Source organism: Somniosus microcephalus, chromosome 7, assembly GCF_052327205.1.
Source record: "Somniosus microcephalus isolate GS21.2 chromosome 7, FLI_Smic_1.0, whole genome shotgun sequence".
NCBI classification, from domain to species: domain Eukaryota; kingdom Metazoa; phylum Chordata; class Chondrichthyes; order Squaliformes; family Somniosidae; genus Somniosus; species Somniosus microcephalus.
In genome coordinates, this window is record NC_140993.1 from 10,425,876 (window position 1) to 10,447,773 (window position 21,898).

At 45.4% G+C, this 21,898-nt stretch overlaps 1 protein-coding gene across 1 annotated transcript in view; it reads left to right on the forward strand.

The window, feature by feature from the left end:
• lama3 (laminin, alpha 3) overlaps window positions 1-21,618 on the forward strand; it is a 340,063-nt gene extending 318,445 nt beyond the window's left edge. The window contains exons 69-79 of the mRNA XM_085993930.1: window positions 673-800; window positions 3,696-3,839; window positions 6,023-6,170; window positions 6,273-6,448; window positions 7,386-7,575; window positions 8,609-8,761; window positions 10,626-10,782; window positions 12,758-12,888; window positions 15,750-15,840; window positions 18,706-18,825; window positions 21,106-21,618. Of these exons, the coding sequence (XP_085850056.1) occupies window positions 673-800; window positions 3,696-3,839; window positions 6,023-6,170; window positions 6,273-6,448; window positions 7,386-7,575; window positions 8,609-8,761; window positions 10,626-10,782; window positions 12,758-12,888; window positions 15,750-15,840; window positions 18,706-18,825; window positions 21,106-21,251 (1,584 nt within the window). The 3' untranslated portion in view covers window positions 21,252-21,618. The remainder of the gene's footprint in view (window positions 1-672; window positions 801-3,695; window positions 3,840-6,022; window positions 6,171-6,272; window positions 6,449-7,385; window positions 7,576-8,608; window positions 8,762-10,625; window positions 10,783-12,757; window positions 12,889-15,749; window positions 15,841-18,705; window positions 18,826-21,105) is intronic.
• The last annotated feature ends 280 nt before the right edge of the window (window positions 21,619-21,898 follow it).

The following is a 21,898-nucleotide window of genomic DNA, read 5'->3' on the forward strand; positions in this document are numbered from 1 at the left end:
CAGTACCGCCCCTCCGACAGTGCAGCGCTCCCTCAGTACTGCCCCTCCGACAGTGCGGCACTCCCTCAGTACCACCCCTCCGACAGTGCAGCGCTCCCTCAGTACTGCCCCCCCGACAGTGCAGCGCTCCCTCAGTACTGCACTGGAGTGTCAGCCTAGATTTTGTGTTCCAGTCTCGGGAGTGGGACTTGAACCCACCACCTTTTAAGGCGTGAGTGCGGCCCACTGAGCCACAGCTGACACCTCATTAGTGAACAGGAGAACATAACACCACTCAAAGCACATGTAGTAGATTATGTACAGATGTTTTAACTCATCAAAATTACATCACAGCCCAATGATGTCATCGTGGTGCGACCTCTCCATCTTAAGTAAGCCTCTGCCTGCTTTTATCGGGAGCCTCATCCAGGGCCTGATACACCACCGTCAAGATGATGGTGGGCGGGAACGCAGTGGGTTGGAGGCGGGATTTTTAATTTCAAGATTGTAACTCCTCGTCTGACATTTTCCTGGCCATCGGGGAGGGAGAGATTAAAATCGAAGCCTGTCTCTACATAAGACATTTTATGAAACGCTTTGCTGTAAATTTTAAAAGTTGTGTGCACTATGGGTTACTGAGCAAAACTGCTCAACTCTAATTCTGAAAATAAAAGTCTTGATTTCCTTTTGTAGGATAACTTTGAAGTTTCGCTGGAAAATGGCAAAGTAAAGGTTAATATTCTGGGCAAAGTCCTAACATCTGGGAGCTCTTTCAATGATGGTGCAAACCACTATGTGTCAGTCCAGAGGAGAGGAAATACGTAAGTTTCTTACAATTGTTTCCTTTACATGTTATCAATTCAAAGATTTGTCTCCTTCAGAAGAGTGTGATCAAACAAAATTTGACACTGAGCCACATAAGGAGATATTAGGGCAGATGATCAAAGGCTTGGTCATAGAGGTAGGTTTTAAGGAGCGTGTTAAAGGAGGAATGAGGGTTAGCGAGGTGGAGAGGTTGAGGGAGGGAATTCCAGAGCTTAGGGCCTCGGCAGCTGAAGGCCCGGCCGCCAATGGTGGAGCGATTAAAAACGGGGATGCTCAAGAGGCCAGAATTGGAGGAGGGCAGAGATCTCGGAGGGTTGCGGAGCTGGAGGAGGTTACAGAGATAGGGAGGGGGCGAGGCCATGGAGGGATTGGAAACAAGGATGAGAATTTTAAATTTGAGGCGTTGCTTAAGCGGGAGTCAATGTAGGTCAGTGAGCACAGGGGTGATGGGTGAACGGGTCTTGGTGCGAGCTAGGTCATGGGCAGCAGAGTTTGGATGAGCTCATGTTTCCGAAGGGTAGAATGTGGGAGGCCGGCCAAGAGGCGGCCACACAGCACACAAGCGATGCGATTGCTGTAGGGAAAAATATTCCCCATAAGGCTGTTTTCAAATCATTTTATTCCTTCCAATATGATTGTTATTCAATATTATAAATATGATTGAACAAAATATATAACATAACAGCTGAGGATTATAAATCACTGGTTAGGCCCCAATTGTGTCCAATTCTGGGCACCACACTTTAGCAAGGATGTCACGGCGTTGGAGAGGGTGCAGAGGAGATTTACTGGAATGGTTGGGACTTCAGTTATGTGGAGAGATTGGAGAAACTGGAATTGTTCTCCTTAGAGCAGAGAAGGTTAAGGAGAGATTTGATAGAGCTGTTTCAAATGATGAAGGGTTGTAATAGAGTAAACAAGGAAAAACTGTTTCCACTGGCAGGAGGGTCGGTAACCAGAGGACATAGATTTAAGGTAATTGGCAAAAGAACCAGAGGGGAGAGGAGGAGATTTTTTATTATATAAATGCAGCGAGTTGTTATGATCTGGAATGCACTGCCTAAAAGGGCGGTGGAAGAAGATTCAGTAGTAACTTTCAAAAGAGGATTAGATAAGTACTTGAAGGAGAACATTTTGCAGGGCTATGGGGAAAGAGCGGGGGAGTGGAACTAATCGGATAGCTTTATCAAAGAGCTGGTACAGGCACAATGGGCTGAATGGCCTCCTTCTGTGCTGTAAGATGCTATGATTCGATGATCAATCCCCTTACAAAGGTGGCCACAAAGGATAATTGGTGACGTCTGATGGGTGGGGTGGGGGAGGGTTAGGGTTAGAGGTAGGGGAAGCTGATCAATCCCCTGCATGGCTGACAGGAGTTGAATTTTCAAGCTGCGTGGGGTAGCTGGACATTGGGGATGCACCACCTGCACCATGAATAATGGGTGCCCTTCCAATGACGCAGCAAACGCAGGTGGAGTCAGCACTGGAGGGAACCAGTGGGTGCGATCTTCCAGGATCGTAACCCGTGGATTTCCAGCGCCATCGTAAACGTGACTGACGTAAGAAAACTACTAGGCACTTGGTATAAGTATTAAACAAGGCTTTAATCAACTGTTTTTCAACATGGAGATCTAGTTGTGTCCTTCACTAGTTCCTGTTAAAGAATGTCCTGAGCAAGCTGGGCCCATGCCCGAGTATTTATACTCTTCCTGGACAGCGTCACCAGCAGGCCGCCCAGTATCATTTCATAAGTCATTTCATCATGAATGACAAGATTCATGTCAGTGACTGGTAGGGACGAGTGGCTCCCAATTCTGGAGCTCAAACCCATGATTTGATAATTTGAGCTAGTTTTTCTTTATTCATTCTTGGGATGCGGGCGTCGCTGGCAAGGCCTGCATTCCTTGCCCAACCCTATTTGCCCTGAGAAGATGGTGGTGGGCCGCCTTCTTGAACCGCTGCAGTCCATGTGGTGAAGGCGCTCCCACAGTGCTGTGCGGGAGGGAGTTTCAGGATTTTGACTCAGCGACATTGAAAGAATAGCTGATATATTTCCAAGTCAGGATGGTATGTGACCTGGAGGGGAACTTGGAGGTGATGGTGCTCCCATGCATCTATTGCCCTTGACCTTCTAGGTGGTAGAGGTTGCGGGTTTGGGAGGTGCTGCCAAAGAAGCCTTGGCGAGTTGCTGCAGTGCATCTTGTAGATGGTGCACACTGCAGCCACGGTGCGCCGGTGGTGGAGGGAGTGAATGTTTAAGGTGGTGGATGGGGTGCCAATCAAGCGGGCTGCTTTGTCCTAGATGGTGTCGAGCTTCTTGAGTGTTGTTGGAGCTGCACTCATCCAGGCAAGTGGAGAGTATTCCATCACACTCCTTACTTGTGCCTTGTAGGTGGTGGAAAGGCTTTGGGGAGTCAGGTGCTGAGCCTTGATATAGTTATGCTATATTATTTTCACATTAACGAAGTAGCACTTCATATGATACGTAAAACAAAATGAAATTTTTAGAAATTCATGATTTGTAGGTACACTCCTAATTGTAATGGATTTATGACTATTTTCGTGATTAGCTGTAAGCTGAGTAATGTGGAACTCGCTACCACATGGAGTGGGTGAGGCGAATAGCATAGATGCATTTAAGCTAGATAAGCACATGAGGGAGAAAGGAATAGACGGACATGCTGATAGGATGAGATGAAGAGGGATGGGAGGAGGCTCGTGTGGAGCATAAACACCAGCATAGACCAGTTGGGCCGAATGGCCTGTTTCTGTGCTGTAAATTCTGTGTAATGTTCTTACATAAACAAATGTTGATCATTTCTGTTGTGTTCTTTATTTCTTGAGAATCTGCTGCACTGTATTTACTACTTTGTCTTTTTTTTTAATTCCAGGGTCTATCTGAATGTAGATGATTCAGACAGGCGTGAAACAGAATTAGGATCTGGCCAGCTGGCCCCGAAGGTCTCAGTATACCTGGGTGGGGACAAAGAGACAAAGAATTTTGATGGCTGCATCAGCAATGTTTTCCTAAAAAGGTAAATTTCTCTTTCATTTAACTAGTGGGACTGCACCCATTCACCCATCAACCCTGTGCTCGCTGGCCTACATTGGCTCCCGGCTAAGCAACGCCTCGATTTCAAAATTCTCATCCTTGTTTTCAAATCCCTCCATGGCCTCGCCCCCTTCCTATCTCTGTAATCTCCTCCAGCCACACAACCTCCACCCCCCCCCCCCCCGCCCTCGAGATATCTGCGCTCCTCTAATTCTGCCCTCTTGAGCATCGCTGATTATAATCGCTCAACCTTTGGCGGCCGTGCCTTCTGTTGCCTAGGCCCTAAGCTCTGGAATTCCCTCCCTAAACCTCTCTGCCTCGCGACCTCTCTTTCCTCCGTTAAGACACTCCTTAAAACCGACCGCTTTGACAAAGCTTTTGGTCACCTGCCCTAATTTAACCTTATGTGGATTGGTGTCAAGTTTTTTGTCTTAAATACTCCTGTGCAGCGCCTTGGGACATTTTACTACGTTAAAGGCGCTATATAAGTACAAGTTGTTGTTGTATACAAGGACAAATGTTACCTGTTTCAACTAACGTTAAGAAACCGCTTTACACAGTGAGTAGTGAGAATGTGGAACTCGCTGTCACAGGGAGTGGTTGAGGTGAATTTAGGTAGAAGCTGGATAAACACGAGGTAGACAGGAATAGAAGGTTATGCTAATAGTGTGAGATGAAGAGGGGTGGGAGGAGGCTCGTGTGGAGAATAAACACCAGCATAGACTAGTTGGGTCGAATGGCCTGTTTCTGTGCTGTAAGTTGTATGTAATTGAGTATTGACTAGTACAATGAGTTTGTGATCATACTGTTCAAATCCTGGTTGCTGTTGAGAGCAGCAACACTAGAACATTTGGGTAGAGTAATAATCAATAATAATCATTATTTTCTACAAAATTATCGTCACTTCCCAAGCAAAACATCTGAGCTTGAATGCTCGTCTTAACTCTGGTTTGTATTTGGTGTCCCTTGCAGGGCTTTGCATTATCACAAGCTCTCATCTGGTTAGGTGGAGCTTAAACATTTAAAAAAATTAAATACAAAAATGCATCCGAGTCTCCAGTGTTTTGTAAGTTTTAGTGAACTGCCAACCAGACTCGCTGGTTGTGCTTTTGGCTGACTCGTGCCACTAGTTGGAAAAGTAAACTGGGAAGAGTAACGCCAGGAGACCTTTCTTTTAATTTGTTCTTGGAAGGTGGGTGATCCTGGCAAGCTCACATTTATTGTGATGGTTATTAAGAGTGAACCACATCATGTGGAGTTGGAGTCACGTGTAGGCCAGACCAGGCAAGGACGGCATAAACATTGCATCCAAATAAAGTATCTCAACATTTGAGCTATATGTATTAAGTATACAATTCACTAAAGGCCATATAGAAATACTTTATATAAACCTAAAAAGACTTGCATTTCTATAGCGCCTTTCACAATCTCAGGACGTCCCAAAGTCCTTTACAGCCAATTAAGTACTTTTGAAGTGTAATCACTGTTGTAATGGAGCAAACATGGCAGCCAATTTGTGCACAACAGGATCCCACAAACTGCAACGAGATAATCTGTTTTTTAGTGATATTGATTGAGGGATAAATATTGGACAGGACACTGGTGAGAACTCCCCTGCTCGTCCTTGAAGTAGAGCCATGGGATCTTTTGCGTCCACCTGAGAGAGCAGACTCGATTTACCATCTCATCTGAAAGACAGTACCTCAGACAGTGCAGCGCTCCCTCAGCACTGCACTGGGAATGTCAGCCTAGATTTTGTGCTCAAGTACTTGGAGCGGGGTGTGAACCCACGACATCCTGACTCAAAGTCGAGAGTGCTACCCACTGAGCATAAGATTAACACTGTGATTCTTACCACAGAATAGGACCATATGGTACTTTAGTCATTATGCTTGTGCTCAGATACGAAAATCTTGGATGTGGGTATTATATTCAGTGACAGAAATTATCCTGTGGGGATGAACACTGTATACTTGCATTAGAAGGTATATACAGCTCAGCTGTTGTACATTTTATCCTATCTCACTGGTTTACCTGAAGAATTTATAAAGAGACTGAAAATAAATTAGTAATGATGATGTTGTAGAATACATTGATAACTTTGCTGCTCTAAGCAGATGTTTTGGGGGCTGCAAAGGACATGGCTAATCACCGCTCTCTCTTTAGGGATCATCAATCTCCCGCAGTTGAAAATTTGGCATTTTCAACGGAGCAGTCTGGAGTATACCTGGACACCTGTCCCCAGCAGAGAGCCCCAGAAATGCTCATGTTGAAAGAAAGCAGAAAGTCGAACGGTCAAGAGACAGTTAATAAGGTATGCAAAACTTCCTTGGTATCGCAATATCTGGAGTAACATTGATCAACAAAGTGTCTCTGTCAGTAAATGTATGTTGATGGAACGTTTCCTCTGTCACAGAACGGAAAGAATCATAAAGTTGTTCCTGATCATTCAATGAAAGAAAATGCGGCGCAAGAATTAGAAGGGTGTCAGTTGCCATGGCAACCAAAAGCAGTCAATGGCGCCTACCAATTTGGAGATTCGCCAGATAGCCGATTGGAATATGATCTTTTGCCTGAATCGTTTAAAGAAAGGTAAAAGTGTGTGGTGGTTGTTGTTATTTTTTAATTATATGTCTACTGATATGAATGTTTTCAGAACATCTGTCACATTTCAGCTATCACACACTTCTGATGTCATACTGCGAAGTGCCAAAAGTATTTAAAAGGACGTTTTTTTAAATTCATTCACGGGATGTGGGCTTCACTGGCAAGGCCAGCATTTATTGCCCAGCCCCTAATTGCCCCTGAGAAGGTGGTGGTGAGCCGCCGCCTTGAACCGCTGCAGTCCGTGCGGTGAAGGTGCTTCCACAGTGCTGTTGGGAAGGGAGTTCCAGGATTTTGACCCAGCAATGATGAAGGAACGGCCGATATATTTCCAAGTCAGGATGGTGTGTGACTTGGAGGGGAACTTGGAGGTGGTGGTGTTCCCATGCACCTGCTGCCCTTGTCCTTCTAGGTGGAAGAGGTCGCGGGTTTGGGAAGTGCTGTCGAAGAAGCCTTGGTGAGTTGCTGCAGTGCATCTTGTAAATGGTACACACTCATCCAGGCAAGTGGAGAGTATTCCATCACACTCCTTACTTGTGTGCCTTGTAGATGGTGGAAAGGCTTTGGGGAGTCAGGAGGTGGGTCACTCGCCGCAGAATACCCAGCCTCTGACCTGTTCTTGTAGCCGCAGTATTTATGTGGCTGGTCCAGTTAAGTTTTGGTCAATGGTGACCCCCAGGATGTTGATGGTGGGGAATTCGGCGATGGTAATACGGTGAATGTTAAGCGAGGTGGCTAGACTCTCTCTTGTTGGAGCTGGTCATTGCCTGGCACTTGTCTGGTGTGAATGTTACTTGCCACTTATCAGCCCAAGTACATTGTGTATTGTGTGGTTTGGTGCTCGTGTTAGAAAACAGTGCACACAGTGAGCAACACCACAAAAAGCACTTGAGTATATTTTAAATGTGACATTTACACATTTCAGGTCAAAGTTCTCCATCGATGTGCGAACTGTTGCAGCAGAAGGAACCATCTTTTATGTAGCAGATAAGTCAGAAAAATCCTACATGACGCTTTACGTTTTAAAAGGCCGTTTCTTCTTTTCCTTTGTTGTTGATGGGAAACAACTAAGAATTAAGAGCAAAGCTAAGCACAATGATGGGCAGTGGCATACAGTAAGTAAAGCAAACAACAGCTAGTAGCTGCAGCTATATGATTGTATATGAAAAAGGTACTTTTAGCAACCTGTACCTTTAGTTTATCTCTTGTCAGAATCCATTGCCTCTCCACCCTGTCTCTGCAACCTCCTCCGGCCCTACAATCTTCGGAGATCTCTGCGTTCCTCCAATTCTAGCCTCTTGCGCATCCACAATTTCCTTCTCTCCATCATTGGCGGCCGTGCTTTTAGCTGCTTTGGCTCTGTACTCTGGAATTCCCTCGCTAAACCCCTCTTACCTCTCTCTCTCCTCCTTTAAGACGCTCCTTAAAACCTACCTCTTGCACCAAGCTTTTGGTCACCTGTCCTAATATCTCCTTATGTGGCTCGGTGTCAAAGTTTGTGTTTGATGACACTCCTGTGAAGCATCTTCGAATGTTTTACTACATCAAAGGTGCTATATAAATGCAGGTGGTTGTTTATGATATTTTGACACACAGCAATACAAAAGGGAAATTGCAATGTTTATGCTGGACCACAAAAGATTAATAACTTATACTAATGCTTAGGATGTGACTTGTACATTGGATTCTGCACTAAATAAATTGGAAGGTTTCATAGAAATGAGAATTGTCAAAAGCACAGAACTGAAGGCGGCCATTCGGCCCATCCACCAATCCACCCCAACTGGAGTCATCTACTCTCATTCCATTTCCCTGCTCTTTGCTCCCACTCTTTAATATTTTTCTCTTGCGTGTTTAATTCGCGCTTTAATGTCATGATTGACTTCGTTTCAATAGGTATTTGTGGTAAAGCATCCCATACCCTAATTACCCTGTGCATTAAAAAAAACTCCAAATCCATCCAAGCTTTTGTTAATATTTCACAATCCTGAATATGAAAAATGAGTTATGTAAAATTCGACTTGGGTTAAGAAATTCATACGGCAATAGAATTTACAACACAGAAATCATTGAATAAGTATTACTTGAAATTATGCTATAAATTCCTCTACTGATATCTGCATAATTTGTCAAATTTTTTTTTAAAAGGTGGTGTTTAGTAGAGAAAATAACAAGGGAAAACTTGTTATTGACGGACTTCGGACACGACAGGACAGTATTGCCAGTAGTCCGCTCTTGAGAGTTGAATCACCATTCTACCTGGGTGGATTACCATCAGGCAAAGGGCAGCGCAATCAGAAGGTAATGTGAAATTTACAATTCTCACCCTTGTGTTCAGATCCCTCAGGGCTTTGCCCATCCCTATCTCTGTAACCTCCTACAGCCCTCCGAGATCTCTGCGCTCCTCCAATTCTGGCCTCTTGTGCAGCCTTGATTTCCTTCACCCCACCATTGGTAGCCGTGTCTTCAGCTGCCTGGGCCCCAAGCTCTGGAGTTCCCTTTCTAAACCTCTCTGGCTCTCTCTCCTCCTTTAAGACGCTCCTTAAAACCGACCTCACTTGTCCTACTGTCTCCTTATGTGGTTCAGTGTCAAATTTTGTCTGATTATGCTCCTGTGGTCAGAAGGTTGTGGACTCCAGTCCCACTCCAGAGACTTGACCACAAAAATCTAGGCTGACACTCCCAGTGCAGTGCCGAGGGAGCGCTGCACTGTCGGAGGTGTCGTCTTTCGGATGAGACGATAAACCGAGGCCCCGTCTGCTCTCTCAGGTTGACATAAAAGATCCCATGGCGTTATTTTCGAAGAAGAGCAGGGGAGTTCTCCCCGGTGTCCTGGCCAATATTTATCCCTCAATCATTGCTGTTGGTGGGACCTTGCAGTGCACAAATTGGCTGCCGCATTTCCCACATTACAACAGTGACTCCACTTCAAAAATTACTTCATTGGCTGTAAAGCGCTTTGGGCATCCTGAGGTCGTGAAAGGGGCTGTATAAATGCAAGCCTTTCTTTTTTTTCCCTTTCTGTGAAGTGCCTTGGGACATTTTTACTACATTAAAGGCACTATATAAATGCAAGTGGTTGTAGGGCAGGTCCTAACTCAAGTCTCACCTGAGATTCATGAGCCACGTACTAGGGAAGACTAGCTGAGCTTCCCATTATCTTCCTCGTGGTTTTTATTTTCGGAGGTGGATTTAAACCAAATCTAAAGAGTCCCAACTACCCGTTACGGTGGGCGGAAGGCCACCCGAGTCCATCAGGCACAAATGTCCCCGCTGGATGTCAATCTAGTATTGAGAGCCAGCGTCTAGTCTCCACTCGCCGGGGCTGTCTGAAGTGGTGCCCGAACTCAACCTTTCTCCCTCAGAGGCGGGAATGGCTATTTCTAGGACAAGATGAATATTCAGTCACAAGAACAGAAAATGCTGGAGACACTCAGCAGGTCAAGCAGCATTAGAATTGTGGAGAGACTGGAGAAGCTGGGATTCTTCTTCTTAGAGCAGAGACGATTAAGGGAGATTTAATAGAGGCGTTCAAAATCATGAAAGGGTTTTGATAGAGTAAATAAGGAGAAAATGTTTCCACTGGCAGGAGGGTCGGTAACTAGAGGACACAGATTTAAGGTGTTTGGCAAAAGAATTAAGGGGGAGATGAAGCAAAGTTTTTTTTATGCAGCGAGTTGTTGTGATCTGGAATGCGCTGCCTGAAAGGGCGGTGGAAGCAGATTCAATAGTAACTTTCAATTGGGGATGAATAAATACTTGGAAAAGAAAGACTTGCAGGGCTATGGGGAAAGAGCGGGGGGGAGTGGGACTAATTGGAGAGCTCTTTCAAAGAGCCGGCACAGGCACGATGGGCCGAATGGCCTCCTGTGCTGTATGATTCTATGATCTGTGGAAAAAGTTAAAGTTTCAGATTGATAACCCTTTGTCAAGACATTCTGTTCTTAATTATATAATATAAGGCATAGTGGTCCCGTTGAATGAAGCCTGACTTATGTTGACCATAGCTTCTGGTCCATAAGGAAAACAACAATAAATTGCTGTAAAGATTGAGGGCCTCATCAGTTAATTAGGGTCATAATTTAGGTTTAGTTGACAAATAACCCAAAAATCTCTCTTGTGATTGTAATTTTATTCCATTAATAATCTTTTATTTGCCAAGCAGCTACCAAGACACAGTTTCCATGGATGTATAAGAAACTTTAAACTGGATGGTAACCAACTGCGTTCCCCTTCGCGTACATTTGGAGTCACACCATGCTTTGACGGCAACTCTGAGCAAGGAGCTTATTTCTCAGCCGAAGGAGGATACGTTGTTTTAGGTTCGTTAAATCTTTAATTTATTAGTGCCTTCTGAAAAAAAAACTCTTCGAAACGGCTGAAAATGTTTTTTGTATTCACATATCAGGAAAATTAACTCTTCAGCTCAGGTCTCAACTGAAATGATTTGGTTGTTGTAGAATCACACAGCACAGAAGGAGGCCATTCGGCCCATCGTGCCTGTGCCGGCTCTTTGAAAGAGCTCTCCAATTAGTCCCACTCCCCCCTGCTCTTTCCCCATAGCCCTGCAAATTTTCCTTTTCACGTATTTATCCAAGTCCCTTTTTGAAAGTTACTATTGAATCTGCTTCCACTGACCGCCCTGTCATATAATATTTTTGCTCCCTAGCCAAATTTTCAGAAGTCAAACATATTTTTGATTACCAACAATATTATATTACTGTCAATGTATTTTCTGTCAAAAATTGGCATTTTTATAAATTTACTCATTTGCAATAATTCAGTTCTCAAAGTTAATTTTGTCCGGGAGCACTATGGGTTTTTACATTTTGATGTAACCTTGAGACCCAGGGCTAATTCAAATTTTAGTTCTACCTCTATCAGGTGGATTAGTGGATTGATGTACATGGGCTGGTGACCAAATAGTAATCAGAGTCCTGCAGATGCTCTTTATGTTTCTCATCTAGTTATTCCCCAAATACCGCATCTCTCCTTCCCTCTAGTTACTGCTTCCCCTGCATGTAAATGAATCTCTCTGCCATTTCTCTCCTAATGCTGCTTCGTAACTAACTACAGTACTGGGAAGTGCATGAGAGCAACACTCGTTGATTTGCCCCTTGATTTTATAGGCTGATGCTCCCAGTGCAGTACTGAGGGAGCGCTGCACTGTCGGAGGGGCAGTACTGAGGGAGCGCCGCACTGTCGTAGGGGCAGTACTGAGGGAGCGCTGCACTGTCGGAGGGGCAGTACTGAGGGAGCGCTGCACTGTCGGAGGGGCAGTACTGAGGGAGCGCTGCACTGTCGGAGGGGCAGTACTGAGGGAGCGCTGCACTGTCGGAGGGGCAGTACTGAGGGAGCGCTGCACTGTCGGAGGGGCAGTACTGAGGGAGCGCCGCACTGTCGGAGGGGCAGTACTGAGGGAGCGCTGCACTGTCGGAGGGGCAGTACTGAGGGAGTGCTGCACTGTCAGAGGGGCAGTACCGAGGGAGTGCTGCACTGTCGGCGGTGCTGTCTTTTCGGATGAGACGTTAAACTGAGGCCCCGTCTGCTCTCTCAGGTGGACGTAAAAGGTCCCATGGCATTATTTTGAAGAACAGCAAGGGCGTTATCTCCGGTGTCCTGCCAATATTTATCCCTCAACCAACATCACTAAAACTGATTAACTGGTCATTATCACATTGCTGTTTGTGGGACCTTGATGTGTAAAAATTTTGTGCTCCGTTTCCTACATTACAACAGTGACTACACTTCAAAAAGTACTTCATTGACTGTAAAACTCTTTGGGACGTCCTGAGGTTGTGAAAGGCATGTCTTTCTTTTTTCTTTCTCTCTCTATTCCTTCCTTCCTTCCTCCCTCCCTTTCTTTCCCTTCCCCTCCCTTCCTTTCCTTCCCCCTCCCTTCCTTTCCTTCCCCTCCCTTCCTTTCCTTCCCCTCCCCTCCCTTCCTTCCCCTCCCTTCCTTTCCTCCCCCTTCCTTCCTTTCCCTCCCTCCCCCTCCATCTTTCCCTCCCTTCCTTTCCCTCCCTCCTTTCCCTCCCTCCCTCCCTCCCTTTCTTTCCCTCCCTCCCTTCCTTTCTTTCCCTCCCTTCCCTTCCTTCTTTCCTTTCCCTCCCTTCCTTTCCCTCCCTCCCTTTCTTCCTTCTCCTCCTTAGCTGAAACTGCATAGTTACTTGCTGTGGAATCACAAGTTGCAAACAGGCTTCCCATCATCCTGCAGCACAGCACTTTGCTGCCTAAATTCCATAACTGAATATCCCTCCTGCAGTTCATTACTGATACCTGAATGCTTGTTTACAGATAACTCCTTCGTAGTGGGCAAGGATTTTGAGCTCCTGTTTGAAGTGCGCCCTCGAAGCCAGACTGGCGTCCTCTTCCATATCAACAGCCCACGGGGAAACTACCTCAGTCTCTTTATGTACAAGGGAAAGGTAGGAATGGCCAGTTACATAATCAGCTACACGCCATGAAACCTTCGATATGTTTATCTTCTGTCTTTTGCATTAAGTGGTAGTTGCAGCTTTAGGGTCTTGCCACAGATACCGTCTCGGGTACAGCAGTGCTCGTCACTCCTTGTGATCTGAACTCGATATTCATGCCTTTCGCACATGTATTCCTTTGGTCTCTCTGCAGGAGGACCGAGCAAGCAGTGCGGTCTCCAGGCATGATTGACAGTGGGATTTATCCGATCATCTCCATTCTGGCTGGGAATAATGGTGTCACTATATGCAGCCAGAAGTTAATTATCCAAGCTCTTCCCCTCCCCCCTGCCCCCATTAAAGTCAACGCCGATTGCAAATTTCTTGAATTAAAACCACTTTTGTCGCCGCTGCCCCGTAGACTGAAAGATTATGATCCTGGAGGACCTCTGGTGATCTGGCAGCTGCCTGATTTATTGCTCCAAGATCAGCTTCCTTTAAACATATTTTCAATACCTGCATAAATTATTTATCATCAGCTTTAGCATCAGCAGTTGGGCCGGAAGCATTACATCTGCAGCTCGAAAACCATGCTCAGTGGAGCAACTAACAATGCTTTTTGCATTGAAAATATTCGCACACTCTGTTTGATCTTGGGTACATGGGCAGGAATAGCCGGCATAGAGCGGAGCCTGCCCATCCTTGCAGAATGAAGGAACACTTGTGAGAGATGATCAAATCTATCACCTGATTGTAACTACTCACACTTTCATAATAATCATTTTTAGAGCCGTGCTTTATAGGTGATGTTATAGTCGCTGCCTCAGTGTCAGCCGTGGCTCAGTGCGGTGCACTCTTGCCTCTGAGTCAGAAGGTCGTGGGTTCAAGTCCCACTCCAGAGACTTGAACAAAAATCTAGGCTGACATTCCCAGTGCAGTGCTGAGGGAGCGCTGTCCAGTCAGAGGTGCTGTCTTTCGGATGAGGCGTTAAACTGAGGCCCCATCTTTCCTCACTGTTGGACGTAAAAGACCCCACAGCCACTATTGGAAGAAGAGCCAAGGAGCTCTCCCTGGTGTCATGGCCAATATTTAGCCAATTTGCGCACAGCAAGGTCCAACAAACAACAATGTGTTAATGGCCAGATAATCTGTTTTAGTGATGTTGGCTGAGGGATAAATATTAGCCTGGACACCGGGGAGAACTCCCCCTGCTCTTCTTCCAACAGCGGCAGTGGAATCTTTTACATTCATCTGAGAGGGAAGACAGGGCCTCGTTTAACATCTCATCTGAAAGACAGCATCTCCGACAGTGCAGCACACCCTCAGTACTGCCACTCCGACAGTGCAGCACACCCTCAGTGCTGCCCCTCCAACAGTGCAGCGCTCCCTCCGTACTGCCCCTCCGACAGTGCAGCACACCCTCAGTGCTGCCCCTCCGACAGTGCGGCGCTCCCTCAGTACTGCCCCTCCGACAGTGCGGCGCTCCCTCAGTACTGCCCCTCCGACAGTGCGGCGCTCCCTCAGTACTGCCCCTCCGACAGTGCAGTGCTCCCTCAGTACTGCCCTTCCGACAGTGCAGCACTCCCTCAGTACTGCACTGGGAGTGTCAGTCGGTGAGCTATTGTCTTTAAATATATATATATTGCCGAAAATGTTAATTCTCTGAAACAAAAGGTGACACCTCCTTATCCCTAGAAAAAGCAATCTACAATAAGCAATATATTTATTATTCCAAAAATACTGTCATTTTGCCTTCTAAATCTTATCCAGATAATCTTGAATATATAAAACACTTCAGTGTGTGAGATCTTAGTGCCAAACCTGGCTGCTTACTTTGTTTTTATTTTGTTTGTACATATAATTACATTTCTTCTCTCCTCATTTTGGAGACATAAACTTGTTATTCTTGACATACAAACATCAATTACATCGCAACCCCACCTCTGTACAATTTACTAAACATTTTTTAAAGACTTGGAACAAACATTAATTGATATGTTTCCCTTTGAGACTTGTTTTATAGATACAGTACGTATAAAACTTGGCACTTAAATGCTTTACTGATTGCCTGTGATTGCGGGGGAAGAGTAACGCAGTTGTAAACTGTGTATGGGTTAGTTGATTGATAGGATAGCAACTGAAGCGTGACTTCTTAATTTTTACTTCGATGATAGAACTCAATTTTGCCCCTCGTTCCTCCAAATTGTTCGGTTTTGTTTTGAAGAGCACAGTAATCAGTAATCATTGCCTCTGTTAATTTAATCTTTGATTAGATGTGACTCGGATAATGCAATGTTCAGCGCCTAGCAGCACTGACGCGCATCAAGCATGAGTTCAAGCGTGATTTCCCTGCATTATCTGATGCTCGAAGTGTGCTCAGCCCCTGTTTTCCCAGCGCACTATGAAGCACCTTCAAATTGGGATCCATAAAAGTGACCATGAGGCTGTTGGATTGTCATTAAAACCCATCTGGTTCACTAATGTCCTTTAGGGAAGGAAATCTGCCGTCCTTACCCGGTCTGGGCCTATATGTGACTCCAGACCCACACCAACATGCTTGACTCCCGACTGGCCTCTGAAGTGGTCACTCAGTTATATCATAGGGACGCCCACATTCTGAAATGATTTATTTTGATGTAAAGTTATACTTTCTTTGCCATGGACCAGATAGATAAAATTAATCAGTCCACAAATAATATAAAACCAAGATTTGTTGTAATACAAATTTTAAAGAAACTGCCTCCGGATTTGCTCCCCTGGAAATTATCAATGTGGAGAGCGCTGACCATTTCCGTCGCATTGCTTTCAATGAGGAATAACAAAGGCTGGCTTTTTTTTTAAATAATGAAACATGTTCTCATTTTTGTTCACAGGTTACTGTCCATGTAAACAATGGAGCTGGTGATTTCAACACATCAGTCACACCTCAATCACTGTGCGATGGACAGTGGCACAGAATAGCAGGTGAGAATCCTTCAGTGTAGCTCTAAGCCTGTCTTTACTGCAGAAATAAACAACCACGGAATCTTTTAAATGCAGAATCAAATGCCAGATCCACCACAACATTCATTAGAAAGCTTTTTTGTTTATTAATATTTTTTTTAACAAGAATGAAAATAGATCCACTATCGTGCCGTACGCCTGGTAGAGATCTGACAGGTTTGGCGACAGCACATTTTTGAGGATCAGTTCAGGCAGAGCTCAATGTTGATCAAATAAACATTGTTTGTCGGGAGATAGAAGAGTCCAAGGTTGGGAAGAAGTGAAATGAGACCTGTGGCCTGAAGCTGGAGTGGGGGGCGGGCGGGGTAGGGTTCCTAATCCTCCCGGAATGACCGGGAGTTCCCCGGAATTGGGAATTCCTCTCTCCCGAGCGTTGCCACCAGCAGTTCGAGAGATCAGCCATTTAAAATTCCCGCCGCTGTGCGTCACGCTTTCACCCAACCACCCCACCACCCCCCCCGCTCCGTGACGTCACCGGCTACTATTAGAGAAACCTACGGCTCGGTGACATCACCCGGCCACCGTCGCGTGGAGCGCAACTGGGAGGTGTGGGGGCTCTGAAATCGGAGGGGGGAGACTCTGAAATGGGGGGGACTCTGAAATCAGCGGGGGGCTTGAGTGGGGGGAGAAGAGGGGGAGACTGGAAAATGGGGGCTTGGGATATATACTTTGATTTGATATTATTCATACTTAAATAGCAAAACTTACAGCACTTTGGGAAGCGGAGATATTGGGCTGGATTTTATAAATGGAGATGCATTGGGGGCGGGACTGCTGCTTGCCGGTTTTCGGTCCCGCGTCCATCAGCTTCTGGCCAAACAGCGGGATTTTCTCCTGATTGACCCTGTTAAGCCCGCCCAGCGGGCTCAGCAGGCCAATCAGAGGGAAGTCAGTGACAGAGCACGTCAACGTATGACGTGTCATCTGTCAAGAATTTTTGAAAGAAGAAAAGTCATCATTTGACAGCTCTGTGAAGCTGGCAAACACTGACACTCTGTGTAGTTTGATGAGTCCTTGTGTTCAGGACTCATCAAACCTTTCTACTTTGCAGAAATTAGCTGGCTGTTGTATCAGAGGATGCAACAGCCAGTCTCTGATCTCTACAATGGAGATGTCGGGGACTACGGCTCCACAGCGGCTGAAGGGTGTAGGTAGAAACAAAGGTAAGTTAACATTTTCTAACACTTTACACTCACCTCACATACTTACCACTCCACCTCACATACTTACCACTCCATCACTCACCTTTACATCGCACTTTCAGACCTCCGCAGACCTCCTACTTGTCTCCTACACCCCGGCGGGGTTCCCCCAGGTTGGGAAGCCCGCACTTCAGGACGAAAAATGGGGATAATCCTATTTTCTGCCTGTTAACAGTCAGTTAATAGGCTTTAATCCCTTCCCGCCTCCAAGGAGAGGGGACCCGGGGCGGGACGGCTTCCCGCCTCCTGGCAAGAGGGCACGAAGACGGGTTGGAGGTGGGTTTGCCACCCGCCCCCAAATTCTGCAACTTTCCCGGCAGTCCCACCTCCATACCCGCCTCCTCGGGGCTGGTAAAATCCAGCCCATTGCGTTCGTTAGAGCATAGGATATGAAGGGTGTTGATAGAGTAAATAAGGAGAAACTGTTTCCAGTGGCAGGAGGGTCAGTAACTAGAGGACACAGATTGAAGGTAATTGGCAAAAGAACCAGAGGGGAGATGAGGAGACATTTTTTTACTCAGCGAGTTGTTGTGATCTGGAATGCTCTGCCTGATAGGGCAGTGGAAGCAGATTCAATAGTAACTTTCAAAAGGGAATTGGATAAAGACTTGAAGGAGGAAAGATTTGCAGGGCTGTGGGGAAAGAGGAGTGGGACTAATTGGAGAGCTCCTTCAAAGAGCTGGCACAGACAGGATGAGCTGAATGGCCTCCTTCTGCGCTCTCTGAATCTATGAGGCAGCTTTTCTTTTAGTTCCAGCAAACACTCCTGCTGTTTAAATTGCAAATAAATGTATATAACAGATTTATGGAAATGTTGGATTGATGCCCGGACCAATTTCTGGTGATAATTAACTAAATATCCATTAGCTGTTCCAATGGGAGTAAGATTTCTGCGCCTTTCAACACACAAAAGTCTAGTGTTTAAAAATCACATGGCTTACATCATATCCCAGAAAAAGAAAGTTCCTGGATTGCTCTTGGCTTTTTGTTTGTTTATTATAAAAAAAATTATCGGCTGCTCCTGTACCAAACTCAAGAAAAAGAGAACTTGCATTTCTGCGGCGCCTTTCACAACCTCAGGACGTCCCAAAGCGCTTTACAGCCAGTGAAGCACTTTTTGAAGTGTAGCCACTGTTGTAATGTAGGGAAACGCGGCAGCCAGTTTGCGCACAGCAAGCTCCCACAAACAGCAATGTGATAATGACCAGATCATCACGTCTTAGTGATGTTGGTTGAGAGATAAATATTGGCCCAGGACACCGGACAAGTACTGGACAAGTGAAATATTAAGTTGTTATTTGCAACTCTGGTAAATAGGAGCATATATTCAAACATTCATAGCATTACCAAATGTATAAAAGAAAGACTTGCATTTATACAGCTCCTTTCACGACCTAAAGATGTTTTAGGAACAGGAGGAGGCCATTCAGCCCCTCGGACCTGTTCTGCCATTCAATTAGATCACGGCCAATCTGTGACTTGACTCCATCTACCCGCCTTGGTTCCGTTACCCTTACCCAACAAAAAAAATGTCAATCTCAGTTTTAATTGACGTAGCCTTCACAGCCAATGAAGTATATTTTTGAAGTGTAAGTCACTGTTTATGTCTTTTATTCTAATGCAGTGATCAAAAGAAATAATGTGGTGCAGCTTGACGTGGATGCAGAGCGTGACCATGTTGTAGGACCTTCTGCTTCACTCTCCACCGACACCGCGGACCCTCTCTATGTTGGTGGCATCCCAGGTAAGATGCTTGTCATTAAAGTAAAAATGAACGCTTTGAGGTTTCCCCTTGTGATTTCAAGTTTCAACTGTTTCTCTCATTCAGTCAATGATGTAACTATTCCTCTCAAATAATGGCAAATGTTCCAATGACAACAACAACTTGCATTTATATAGCACTTTTAACCTTGTAAATCGTCCCAAGGCACTTTACAGGAGTGATTATCAAAATAAATTTGACACCGAACCACATAAGGAGATATTAGGACAGGTGACGAAGAGGGAGGTTTTAAGGAGCGTCTTAAAGGAGGAGAGAGCGGTAGAGCGGCAAAGAGGTTTAGGGAGGGAATTCCAGAGCTTAGGGCCTATGTCACTAAACTCATGGAGGTGCAGATGAAGAAACCGGGTTGAATCATGGAGATTAGTGCCTGAACTAGCAACTCACCTTGGAGTGACCCTTCTGAGGCTGGAGAACAGGGTGTGGTTTGAGGTGCGTGTACCCTTGGTGATCCAGATGACAGTTTTCGTTTCTGTCCACAAAAAGGGGGGCAGAAAACTAGTATGGAATCTCACTGATATCAAAGATAAACTTGCATTTACGTAGCGCCTTTCACGACCTCAGGACGTTTCAAAAAGCTTTACAGCCAATGAAGTACTTTTGAAGTGTAGTCACTGCACATGGGAACACCAGCACCTCCAAGTTCCCCTCCAAGTCACACACCATCCTGACCTGGAAGTATATCGGCTGTTCCTTCATCATCGCTGGGTCAAAATCCTGGAACTCCCTCCCTAACAGCAGTGTGGGAGCACCTTCACCACACGGACTGCAGCGGTTCAAGAAGGCAGCTCACCATCGCCTTCTCAAGGGCAATTAGGGATGGGCAATAAATGCTTGCCTTGCCAGCGATGCCCCCATCCCATGAATTAATAAAAGAACTGTTGTAATGTAGGAAAAGCGGCATTCAATTCATGCACAGCAGGATCCCACAAGCAGCAATGAGATAGTGACCAGATAATCTGTTTTTAGTGATGCTGATTGAGGGATAAATATTGGGCAGGACACCGGGGAGAACTCACCTGCTCGAGTAGTGCTTTAATCCTCAGGGCGTAAAATGGAAAAAAGAGAAAACACGGCCTTAATAACACAAATGAAATGTCACCCTAATCATGCAATCATGTATGTAATAGATTGGGAGAAGGGGAAGTGCAACGAGACCTGAGTGTCCTTGTGCACCAGTTGCTGAAGGTAAGCATGCAGGTGCAGCAGATGGTTAAGAAGGCAAATGGTATGTTGGCCTTCGTAGCGAGAGGGTTTGAGTACAGGAACAAGGATGTCTTGCTGCAGTTGTATAGGGCCTTGGTGAGACCACATCTTGAGTATTGTGTGCAGTTTTGGTCGCCTTATCTGAGGAAGGATGTTCTTGCCATGGAGGGAGTGCAGCGAAGATTCACCAGGTTGATACCTGGAATGGCAGGAATGATGTATGAGGAGAGATTGGGTCGATTGGGCTTATACTCACTGGAGTTTAGAAGAATGAGAGGGGATCTCATTGAAACTTATAAAATTCTGACAGGACTGGACAGACTAGATGCTGGAAGGATGTTCCCGATGGTCGGGGAGTCCAGAACCAGGGGTCATAGTCTAAGGATAAGGGGTAGGACATTTAGGACAGAAATGAGGAGGAATTTCTTCACCCAGAGAGTGGTGAACCTGTGGAATTCTCTACCACAGAAGGCAGTAGAAGCCAATTCATTAAATATATTCAAGAAGGAGTTGGATATATTTCTTGAGGCTAAAGGGATCAAGGGATATGGGGAGAAGGCAGGGACAGGGTACTGAGTTTGGATGATCAGCCATGATCTCAATGAATGGCGGAGCAGGCTCGAGGGGCCGAATGGCCTACTCCTGCTCCTATCTTCTATGTTTCTATGTATGGGGTACAGTAACATAGTGGTTATGTTACTGGACTAGTAATCCAGAGGCCTGGACTAATGAGCTGATGGAAGAGTTCAAATCCCACCACGGCAGCTGGGGAATTTAAAATTCAATGGGGAGCGGGCGGGAAAGTGGAGTTGAGGCCAAGACCAGATCAGCCATGATTTTATTGAATGGCGGAGCAGGCTCGAGGGGCCGAATCTCCTGCTCCTATTTCTTATGTTCTAATATATTTTAGTAATAAGATAGCTGTTGGCTCAAACTTTTGGCAGATGCTTTCGAATGAGGTGTTTCGCGAGTTATAGTTATTACCTGTAATATCAAAGCGTTTTATTCTAAAATCTATTGATCTTTTTCAAATTGCAGATGCAGTGCAGGTACCTCAGTTCCCAGCTCGCACTCCATTCATTGGCTGCATGGCCAACGTAAAGATCAATGTGAAGCCAGTATCGTTCAGGAAAGCAGTGGAGGTCCATGGTGCTGTTAGCGTGACTCGGTGCCCTGCCGTGTAAACTCCGACTACTATCCGTGTCTGCAGAAATAATTCTACCTTCCTGCACCTGATCATAATGGACAACTGAACCACTGTCAAAATGCAGAACTATTAATTTATTGTAACTCGGAATCGCATTCTTCTAGTTTCAGTCAATTGAATTTGACACATTTATGTTTGGCTTAAAATAACGGCAATTCTTTACCATTAAACGAAAAAAGACCCACTAACTTTGTGAAATGTGATTTGGATATTTTACTTTCTAACTGGTGCTATATTCTGTGGGGCCAAATACATTACTAAATTTTGCTGCTAATTTTATATTTTTATACTTGAATAATTAATATGCTAAACGTATTTCTTAAATAAACTCGATTGAACCATCATTAGTAAAAAGCTTTTTAAAATTATTATCCATGCCTTTGTTACCGCTAGACTTGACTATTCCAACCGGCCTTCCGTCTCCCTAAACTTCAGATCAACCAAAACTCTGCTGCCCGTGTCCTAACTTGTACCAAGTCTCGTTCATTCAACATCCCTGCGCTCGCTGACCTACATTGGCTCCCGGTTAAGCAATGCCCCAATTTAAAAATTCTCATCCTCATGTTCAAATCCCTCCATGGCCTCGCCCCTCCCTTTCTCTGTCACCTCCTGCAACCCTACAAC